The sequence below is a fragment of the Saccostrea cucullata genome, unplaced genomic scaffold (assembly GCF_032062105.1).
Source record: "Saccostrea cucullata isolate Sc308-1 unplaced genomic scaffold, CSIRO_AGI_Scuc_v1 ctg3936, whole genome shotgun sequence".
In the NCBI taxonomy this organism is placed as follows: Eukaryota; Metazoa; Mollusca; class Bivalvia; order Ostreida; family Ostreidae; genus Saccostrea; species Saccostrea cuccullata.
Genome location: NW_026919176.1, coordinates 52,989 through 64,759, shown reverse-complemented (window position 1 = coordinate 64,759; position 11,771 = coordinate 52,989). Strand labels below are relative to the sequence as shown.

Sequence of the window (11,771 nt, the reverse complement as noted above, 5' to 3'; positions counted from 1 at the left end):
CTATATAGAATTCTCCGATCTGACAATATCAATGTAGACTTATTAAAACTGGAAAGACTTTTGAAATGTATGAAGATAACAAATGGTATTAAAACTCATGTTCATTAAACAATACAAAATAGGAGCATAGTAAACATGAACCTACAAATAAATCAGAAGTGGGATAAGGTTTCATGGAAGTGTGAGTATCCCTTGCCAACTGGCCACACTCGCCGTGTGCTCCGTGCCATGATCGGGAAATAACGGACAATCCGTCGACATTTCAGTATATAGATAATGATCCAACACTAATTTTGAAAACGTAAGTCAGCAATTGTCTTAATGATGAATTATATTTGTTGACAAGGTCATTGTATCGACCATATTACTTTCTAACTGCAGAAATATATCTCCCTGAAAATATTAACAAACCGGAGAGCTACAGTGCCACCCATTGAAAAAACTGTATCTTTATTGCGCATAAAAATGTGAAGTTTCCCAATTCATTTGTCTTTTTTTTTAAACTGCTCACATATTACTTATGATGTGTTGCTAACATATTCGTTAACTATTTTCTCAGCAAAACAATCTTTACAACCCTTGTAAATGGCCTTTTTGGGCCATACATTGCAGAAGTCGAAAATTAAGATAATTTGGTACAACGCGCTTTATGCAGATATCAAATGTGAGAGAACTTGACAGTGTTCAAGTGCATATTTACATATCGAGCTTTAAATTTGTTTAGATGAGGTGTGAATTTGCACATGTTAATTCAAAATGAGTGCAACTTTTTGTGCGTTATAAATAACCAGTTTTTTTCTATAGGTGGCACTGTACCTCTCTGGTCATCCATCCCAATTTTTTTTTCAAACCAAAGAGCTACAGATCTGCAGCTAAGATTTTAAGATACGATGACTTTAAAGGAGACTGCTGATATTATTATTTCAGCAATTTGTCTTGCATTAATTCTCTTCATTTAGAAACTGGTTTCACATTTAGGTGCTCTAGCATATCGAATCAACTACATGTAAGAGCTAAAAACACAGTATGATATCAGTAACGATCAACTCTATCAATGATTTGGATAAAATCATTACTGATTTGTCACGTGCTCATAATATAATTACATTCTTCAAGTAAATTTTATTTAATCAGAAAACCTTGTAATTGGAAATAACCCGTTTTATGTTTAGACTTGTCACATGGTATGGCACGTAATTTTGGTTAATATATTTGCAGTATAGAAGACATTTAAAAATTATTCTGAATATCAAGGAGGAGACTAACCAAATCACTGAGCTAACTTAGCTTAGTTTATAGATATCAGACATCCCCCTATCATATTATTGTATTTTGTTAAAAATGGTGTGTTCCCATATTTGTATCTTTTGCCATTTTGCATTTTACAATTCAATACTGTCAGACTCGCATATACGGAACTCACTTGGACTAAGTTTTATTTCTCTATAACCAAGATTTTAAATATTCACAAGAACTATGTGAAATGTTGTATGTTGAGCCCATTTAAAATTCTTCATAATTGAGAACTGAAGAACCTAGTTTAAGTGTAAATGAACTTTTTTTTCTTTATTCAATTGTATTATATCTACGACGTAAAGAAAGTATATAGATGTGAAAAAATTTTACTTTTATCATATTAGAAACTAGTTACATTTAGTTGTAATATACTTACAATAAAAAATAACAGATTTAGAGATAATTCAAAATCATTTTAACACATATCCTCAAACATATAAACATTTACATTGATTTCAAGGAAGGCTTTATTGGTTTTCCATTCTCCTAATTAATACACACTTTACTATGTGTTGAGCATATTGCAAATGATATAAAATGCTTGAAAAAATAAATTGTGAACACCGTCAATTAGCACCAAATTTACGATTATAAAACAATATATTTTATAGAAATATATTAAGCATCTACCCGACAATATGTAATACACGGTAAAATCATAAATTCATAAAAAGAGAAACTAAAATCTATAGGCATTAGATTAAAATAGAACTGATTAATGTAAAATAAAGTTTCCGCTGACAAATCTTGCAGAAAAGAATCAACCAGGTTCAGAATAAGTACTAAAAATCTGTGCTGTTTAAGCTGTTTAATGCAATTTTCAAAAACATCAACTCGAGTTTTAGCTTGAAATATCCGTCCTTGTCCTTAGGATAAAAATTCATCATTGATACTATTACAAAGTCTCCTCCAGAAAATTGAATCCGCGTGTTCATCGTTAGGAAATTCAATGTACGACCTCTGATTGATAAGGTCCATGATACTCAAGGGTATTTTATCTACAGGAACAGCATCATAAAATACCAAAAGGAGAACGCCTTCATTTTCTCGAGAATAGATGTCTTCCATCTTTGCAATATGTAGCTCATACATACACCAACTGGATTTGATGAAGTTTGGAGACAATATAGCAATGGTCTTTTTACTTTTATTGACGGCAGTGATAATATTTTCGCATATATCATATCCCGGAACAAAATCTCGATGGTGAATACATAAACGTATCCCATTATTTTCTTCTAATTCCAACATCATTTTCTGAACAAACGGAAAATCGTCATCGGCATAGGAAACAAAGGCATCATATTTAAAATCTGATTGGCTTTCACTTCTCACAGCTTTATATCCATGGTATCGACTTTTAGTCATAAAGTAAAAATAACGAAGTTTCCATCTATATCTGTATAGCAGCCCACACAAAAGGATGACAAAGAACAGGAGAATGATGAATGACAAAATAATGATCAAATACGTGTAGGAATTGCATTCTTTTTCTAGTTTTTGCATATAGTCTTTAATTTTTGAAAACATTATTGGTTTGCCCTGGGATGAAGTCGCGCAGGAATACTTTTCAAATGACTTAAAACTGATTTTCTTAGTGTCATGCCTTTTAATCATCCACTGTAGAAATGACAGTGTTTTACAATTACATGAAATCGGGTTTCTTAATAGATTTAATGTAAAACTGACTTTATCTGCCTGTTGGTCAACATCTTTCATGTTTGTTTCGGAAAGAAATTCGATTTGGTTTCCAGATACATCAAGAAATTGTAAGTTCTTTAAAGTCGAAATACTAAAATCTATAGTGCTAAGCGTATTATCAGCCAGTACTAAATCCTTTATGCTTCGAAGTCCTTTAAAAATCTGATTTGGCAGATGTGTAATTCTGTTTGCTCTCAGCTCTAAATGAGTCAAGTTTTTCAGACTTGCAAATATTTCACCTTCCGTATCCGGTGATAAACTAAAACCCAACAAATTATCACTTAGGTATAATTCTGAAAGATTACCAAGATGCTTAAAGAAACTTTTGGAAACTGAAGAACAGAAATTGTTTGACATATTCAGTACTCGAAGTCTTTCCATTCCTAGTACAGGACCTGTCCATGAATATAAAATGTTGTCCTGTATGTATAACTCTTCCAGCTTGTTTTCATTCGATTTCAACCTTGGAATCTCAAAGCGCAATGCACTTTTGTTGTAAAAAACCGTTTTTATATTTGGTGGTAATGGTTGGACTTCATTTTTGCTATTTAATAATTCGTTTCGTTGACTAGATCTTGTAAAATTTCCTCCAGTTTTATTTTTGTATCTCACCAACAACTTTGCCGTCTCATTTGTCTTATGCACGCGACCATATGAATAATCTTGGGTGTTTATTAAATATTCTTTTCTTCTTTCATCTCGACATATTTTGTTGCTGATAATAATATCAATGGGACTGTGGGAAAGATATTGTAAACTTGCGTTTATCCATTCCAGATCCTTTAATGCTCCAAGGTGTAAAACGTATAAACCAAATGTAAGTCGGTTTTCAGCTATTGATATTCTCTTAACTGTTTTAGGGAAATAATCAGAAGTTCCGTTTTCCAATAATTCAATTCTGTTGCTTGACAAATGAATTTCTGTTAGATTTGTATTATTTAGATACCTTATATCATCTTTTTTTATTTCAGTACCCAGTCCAAATGTGCAGTGGATTTTGTTCAATGAAAGGGTCGAAATTGTTGAAAATTGAAGACCGTATGCCAAAAATGGCAAAATTCGAAAAGTCAACTCTGTATTTTCAGATAAGTCCAACGTTTTAATATTGATCAAATCTGCAAAAACATTTATACTTAGTTTGTTAGTTAACCGAAACTTGTTTGAATTTAATTTCAAAACTGTAAGCTTGAACAGTCCTTTGAATGAAAAGTTTCTAAATGCACTTATGGAGTTATGGGAGAGGTCCAGATGAGTTAAGTTATCTGGTATTTTTTTCCTGTCAGGGAGCTGTGTTAGATTGTTATGACTGAGATCTATTCGTGTTACATTCGCCCAGAAATCGGGTGACAGTTTTAAGCCCAGATTCGAGCAGTCAGCATGAATATTATTAGAAAAGTTGAAACATCTACACCTTTTTTCAAATGGACAGCGCTCCACATTTTCCCCGATCTGTATCAGAACACTCAAAACTGCTACTGCGAAAAACCTCAGTTCCATTTCCAAGCTGAAATAAAACATAACAATTGAAACCCTACATTAAGATTGAATAAAGTTATTTGTTTTATTAATAAAAATACGTCTTGGTCAAGAATTATACGATCATGACAAGGAGCACACGGAGGGTGTGACCGCTCGGCAGGAGATGCTAACTCCCCCATGGCACCTCATTTCACCTCTGATGATTTGGAGGTCGGTGTTTTCTCTGCTCCTGTTTCTCTATTGTTTTATGGTCTTTTGATCTTGAATACTGTTCGTTATCTCCATATGTTTAATAAGCACTAAATACGATGCTGTTTTTAAAATAAAGTCAAATATAGTATGTTACAAAGTGAAAATTTGTATTTTAAACTTAGTAATTAAATACCGTAGAAGGAGAATGTTTAGCAAGTTTAAATATTGGTATTAACAGCTAGGGTTCTGAGATCACTAAAATTAAATACCGCTAAAAACTTATTGCGTTTTAGTTGTAAAAGCCTGCATTTGAAAATCGCAAAATTACTTCTCGCTAAAATATAAAATACTGTAAACATGGAAATTTTGACGATGTGCTAATTTTGACTATATTGACGATTTTTCTTTCCTCGTTAAAATTTACACTCGTCAAACTTCAAATTATATACATTGTATATACAGTGTATAGCGTAACAACAGCTATTGACCATTGTACAACTTTACCACTAAATTTTCACGACTTCCACCTATTCAAACTAGACCAAAGTTACAGTTATTTTCCTTTGTAATTAATTATGAAAAACAGTGATATATAATCACACTTTTTAAAAAATCATTGAATCTAAGCTAGTGTATCCAATATTTGCATCTGTAACTTAGCGTAATTATCACGCCATGCTTGACCAAGTTTGTAACCTCGGGCAATTAATCGCTTAAACATTGTTTACAATTATTTACATTTATAAATAGGAAAAAATGAAAACATTTTGGTGTGTACCCTTTCAATTTTAAAGCATGCAGTGAATTTGAAAATATTGGCCTTTGTAGAACAGGTGACGGTAGAAAGCTGCAAAAGAAATTTTAAAAGATCTTGTGGCCTTGATTTCTTACAGCCTTTATACATTTTGGTGTGTACTTTCAATTTTAAAGAAGGTTTTGGTTTCGAGTACGCGACTTGTATTTCTTAGGTCACTTCCGAAGGTTTCATGAGTACAAAACTTCCTGCTCCGTGAATCTAGGGAGAATGCTCTATCTTCTGTGCAATAGCTCAAACAAACGACAGTACATTATTTAGAAGTTCAAGGTTACGTTAACATGCTTGACTGAAGACAAAAGTTGTAAAAAAAAATCACAATATTTGCAAATGCACACAATGAATTTGAAACAAAGTGTCAGTGTAGTATTTTTTTGTGTGTCAATGCCTTAAATTAGAATTTTTGATTATACTAAAATATGAATGCAGCGATTTTGTAACTTCAGCGATATCTTGATCTAAATTCGTTCATTCTTTGCCTGCAGACTTTTCAGTTCCTGATTGAAACGGTGTATTTCGTTTATTAATGTACTTAATAAATTATGCCATCGATTTAATTATTGCACTTTATTAATCATGTACCATAAATACAACAGCTACACAAATATTTAGGCCGTTAAATAACCAACAAGAAAAAATTATTCAAATTATTCTTTAACTTTACAAAAGTAAATAAATAAATAAAATGAATGCAAGATTCAAATAATCATAAAAACTAAGAGTATTAAATATATGTGTACTAACCCTCCCCCTTGAGTCTTCTTTCACATTTATATTTTTGCATCAATTAAAATGTTATACTGACAAACGATTTGAAGGATCAATCCACCAAATCTTATGTAGAAAGTATATCAAAAGTCACTATTATATAATAGACCAGAAGAACAGCAGAAAGAAGATGATCATAACGGCAACTACCTTAAGCTTAAAATGTACTGCGTACCGAATTTCGGTTCATAAGCTTATTTTTCATTGGGTCGACATAAACTCATTAAAAATCAAATGACCCACTTTATAGAATGTTTTATTCACAATTTGGGGGGAAAGGAGGGTTTGTGAAGAAAACCATGGCAATAACTTGATTAAAGTTTATAGAAAAGTTATTTTTTAAGATACACAGGTAAACGTGATGAGACTTTTAAAACTCTTTTAAGCTTTAAACATTAATTTTACAATATCTATTCTGAATAAATTTAATGTCGCATAACTTTTATGATTATGTAAAGTTTTATTAATCACACAGTACACTGAAAATGCATTGAAGTATCTTGTGAGATGAACATTATGAATTAATTCTCTATCCTTTCAATAGAAAATTTTCATTCATATAATGATTTTTGCAGGTACTTTTAAATGAGATCTGTAAGAATATATACTGAAACGCAAAAGAAATGCAACATCCCATTTTAGTGGGTAATTATTACAAATAGTAAAGAATTTTATAATTAAAAAGTATGGATAGTTTCATTTTTATTTTTGTTATTTTTTTAATGGTCGAACAATTTTCATTCCAATACCGGAAGTTAAGTTTGATTCTGCTAAACAGAAATAAAACAAACTGTATGTTTAACAAAACATTTGGCAATATTATGGAGTACCAAGGGTTTGTCACTGTTCATTTATGCAGCAATATCACGTAAAATAAATTAATATTTCGTTTCCCGTAGAGATGAAAATGCTTCCTGAAAATGACTTTAGTACGCATTTCCATTGCTTTAGCTTGAAAATCTCAAAATATAGGTAATGTAGGGTTTCTGATGCAAAAATTAACTACATTACGCCTCATCAGGGATATAATTATATATTATATGCATTAATGACAGTGTCTCAATAGTTTCTTATGTGTTATATGCATTAATGACAGTTCAAGTGTTTCTTCACTGCGCTAGGTTAGAGAAAATTCGATCTTATCTTCTGAAAAATGGGTATTTGAAAATGGCTTCCTCAGATTTCGATAGAGTTGAAACTTTTGCATCGTAGAAATTATATAAGCTGCAATTGTTATGTTGGGCAGTCTTGCACGCTTTATTTGAATGGCTGGGAAGTGGTGTTTTAACAGTGATGTGTTACGTGTACTGTATTTTCTAAAATTAAAAGATAATGAATTAACATTTTTATCAAATTTCTGATGTATTTTCTAAAATTAAAAGATAATGAATTAATGTTTTTATCAAATTTCTGATTTTTTAAAAAATAAGTTTAGCCTTACAGTATTAATTTTTGAAAATCATTGGATAAAAAATCCATATATTTGTAGATTACTGCATATTTCGTTTCTGTTGCGTTTCAGTATACAACTTCTCATTCTGAATTTTGAGTCAATCAATCTTTACAATATAGATTTCACATACGATTTAACCCAACAGAAATAACTATATATTTTTTCTGTCAAATCTGTTTAGGATGATATAAACTGCGGTAATGCTTTACAGCTGATCTTTTCTTTTGGTAAAGGTTAGCTAAAAGGCTAGGTTACGTTTTCCTATAAAATTGTGCTGGCCATATACACCGATTGCATAAAAAAGATCATACGCCTTATTTCAAACATCAATATAAAGAAAATATTGTTCCATTTCAGTTCCTTTCACAATTTCTTTTGAAATTTTAGACATTTAAAAGCAGACTTTTACTGCAATAATCTAGAATTTTGCAGAAAATGGGTGAATTAGAAATACTTTAGCAAATCAAAAAATTAAATTATAGTCCAAACTTTTGAAAAAAAAAAAACTTCTTTACTTTTTTTTTACCCAGTGTTAAATCTGAATATTCTTTTTCTTTCAGAGGTACTGAATTGCTTTTCATCATATTAAATAAGGTTTTCGTGTTTGTTCCAGTATCTCTTATCATGGATATGTTCTTATTGATAGAAATCTGAGTGAAATTGATAGTTTAAACCTTTTAGATCGAGTAGGGTAGTTTCTTGGAGTACGTCATGGAAAAAAAATTTACAGTCTTTTTGTCCAGTTCCGAATGTGGATCAGTTCCGAATAATTATTAATTTAAGAGCCGATTATCAATACATTAAAAGTGTAAACATACCTTGATATGAGGACTTATTAATGAGTGTTTGGTTTATATGAGGCATTGTGTTCGATATAGTAATTGAAACATTTTGCACACATTTACAATGCAGCAAATCTGAATCCCTCCGACGTGTATGTTTGCAAAATACCTCTGTATAGACGTCAATTTTTCACATTAACCAGCATTGCAGGTATCAAAAGTAAATTTGATGTGTATTTTAACAAATACCAAAATCTTGTTAGAAATAAATAATTAGAACATTGGATGATATCGGAATTTTCTAACATTGTCATTTTACTAGTTCTGCCTACCCATAATAGACACTATAATATGTTCTTTCTTATTTTTTTTCAATGCAATCGTGACTGTTATTATACGAGGGGTGATCAAGAAGTTCGCGAACTAATTGAATGGCTTTTAAAATATTTTTCAACTTGATATTTTGAGTTTAGTCCTTTCCAAAATAGGTCTCTCTAGCTTTTATGCTTTTTTCTCATCTGTCTGCCCAAGCCCGAAACAAGTGATCCAAGCCATCACGTGACAAGACTCTTAACCTTAGCATCTTGTTCACAGCAGTACCAAGATCTTCCCGGGGCCCATATATCTCTCCCTGTAGGTTATATTTCAAAACTAGAAATTGCCAAAAGCCGGTGAGTTGGGTTTTCTATAGTGTCCATCATAACCCGACTTTTATGGCTAGGTGCGTTATCTTGGTGCACAGTGAATCCAGCTTGTATCAGATCTGGGCGCTTTCTCTTTACTGCTCTCATTAAATCTAATTTGATAACCCGTGCATAGTAGTCTCTAGTAACTGGAATTTTAGGTGGTACCATGTACATCATATGTAATAATTCTATTCATGAAGAAACGTCCTTCTTTTTCATAGGTTTAATTATGTTCGACCCGTACACATTCACCCTCATCCTCATTTGTTCTCACTGGCAGAAGGAAATGAGGGGTCCACCTTGCACAACCTTACTGCATTTTAAGGGTACTTACCACAAACAAAAAATGGATGCACCGGTTGATGTATATTTTTTGACTGATTTTGATTTGAAATTACATAAATAATAAATTTCTGAAATAAAAAGAAATCGTAGGTTTTCCTCCGTGCTTAGATATAAGATTTTGTTTTGCCTTCTATATAATTCCATACAAAGTTTTGCGCAATTTTTTAACTTTATGACAAAATCTTACATAAATCTCCCATTCTACTTGGTAAACATTATTCAAGTTACCAATTTGAATATAAATCTATTAGAAATAATGCTGATTTCTGAAAAAAAGTTTGTTTGTGTTATTTATCCTTAAGCTTATTCGTTCAAATATTTTGAAGTGTAATTTCAAATGACATGCTCAGATAATATGCTATATCCCTAATCGTAATTTTTCGATGTTTCAACATATATTTTCAACCTCCAACACGTTTGCCTCACTACTAACGTTCAGCGGGCACCCAGATCGATCATCATCTTTCACCAATTCCCTTCCTTCAATAAAACGTTTCATCCACTGACTCATTGTACTTTTTGCAAACCCACTATCCTCATAAACTTTATGTAAATCATTGTATATAACCATAAAAGATTTACCTAGTTTTACATATAACTTTATCATGGTTCTCAGCTCAAGTAAGATTGACTCATCCATTTTCGTCACATTCGTCTCTATATTGACTTTATTTTTAGATCACGACGTCATAATTATGACACATTTTTCAACAAAACTGATACTATACATGACTTGTGTGGGACTATATATAGGCCAAGGGTATGTGAAGATTTAATGTCTCATTACTATTTCCACGGCATCAGATAACGTATGTTTCTACCAACGCTAGGGATTATAAATACATGTAATTGAAACATCGCTTCAATCCATCATCGAATTCAATGATCAACGGGTAAACTCTATGAAAATTTCTTTCCTTCTATATTTAGTATTTATAGTGGAGACTTTTTAATTCGAACTCAGAAAATTTCTCAGAAATTATTAGAACGATTTGCACTGGAACACAAACGTCCGGGTCAAAAAGACTAAAAAGATTATTAAAATACTGGTTTCAATGAATCTATTTTCATTTCACAGCTTTTTTTATTATTCAACATTTTCAGGGTTTCATAAATCATTGAAGGACTACTTTTAGATACATTCAGAAAGAAAGAGCATGTGCAGAAATACGAGTTTTTATGAAAATCATCCTTAGGGTAAAAGGAAGAAATTTTTCACTCATTCTATGAAAACAGACGTTTTTTACTACAAATTTGCGAAAAAAAAAAATAAACTTTTTTATATTTCATACACACCTATCTAGTTATTTTTTTCAAATAATTTTTACTCGGTGCACCTTCTCATTGTGTACACAATATGGTTTTTTTTCCTCCGAATAATAACTTTGTGATGCAAAGTTTTTTTTTTAATTTGATGCTTCGTACATTTCTTTAAAAAAAACAGAGCTGAAACTACTCTACGTGAAGATGGATACATATAATGACCACATAGGAATGTGGAGTTGAATATTTGAAATGTGTGTTTTTCAATTTTCCTTCATGAATCTTTGAATTGTGAAACTGTGTCTTCTTAGGCATAGACAGAAAGAAAGCCCATAATGCATTGACCAAGTCTATAACATGAAGTAGACTTTTGCAAGTCCAATATGCATGAACCACATAACATCGAAAGATGCTGGGAGATTCATCATTGTTAGAATGTTTATGAAATAGAATATGAAATTTGAATATCTGTTATGACAGTTTCTTTGCCATTTTACAAAAAACAGAATGGTATAATTTTTTTCAAATCTGTTAAAGTAAGGTTTTAACAAGGGAAAACGTTAACATAAAAAATCGACAACATGAAAAATACAAAGTGGGGGAGGGCAATATGAAATGAGTCCATACACACAAACTCGTACTTTACCATGATATTTGAAGATAATGAACAGTTTTCTTATACTCAAACGTACATTGAGTTAAATCGAGAACAGAAAGCTTGGTTCAGGTGTAATAGAGACTATTACAGAAAAAAAATCATATTTGAAAGATTCTGGGACCGAGGAATTTACTTGACTGTACTCGTAGTTCATTTAGTCAGTGCATGTATAATGATCATGAGTTCTTTTATTATAATTATTTTTAGTAAATTTACATTAAATACTTAACTTGGTATGACTTTCAAATACTGTAGAATTACTTTTTTCCGCGTTGTATTATTTTACGCTATGTACACGGTCACAAATTTTCCGCGGAAATTTATCCAAGCGTAC

The 11,771-nt window shown here is 31.4% G+C and overlaps 1 protein-coding gene across 1 annotated transcript; it reads right to left on the bottom strand.

Moving 5' to 3' along the window:
- Window positions 1–1,729: 1,729 nt before the first annotated feature.
- On the bottom strand, window positions 1,730–6,385 carry LOC134281516 (toll-like receptor 4). Its single transcript, XM_062763975.1, has 2 exons — window positions 6,227–6,385; window positions 1,730–4,501 (listed from the first exon to the last, which is right to left on the bottom strand). The coding sequence occupies exon 2, from the start codon at window positions 4,492–4,494 to the stop codon at window positions 2,164–2,166; it is 2,331 nt and encodes a 776-aa protein (XP_062619959.1). The 5' UTR covers window positions 4,495–4,501; window positions 6,227–6,385; the 3' UTR covers window positions 1,730–2,163.
- Between the last annotated feature and the right edge of the window lie 5,386 nt (window positions 6,386–11,771).

Bases quoted from the DNA above. Each gene is read 5' to 3' on its own strand.
- LOC134281516 (XM_062763975.1), bottom strand. From the start codon at position 4,494: ATGGAACTGAGGTTTTTCGCAGTAGCAGTTTTGAGTGTTCTGATACAG.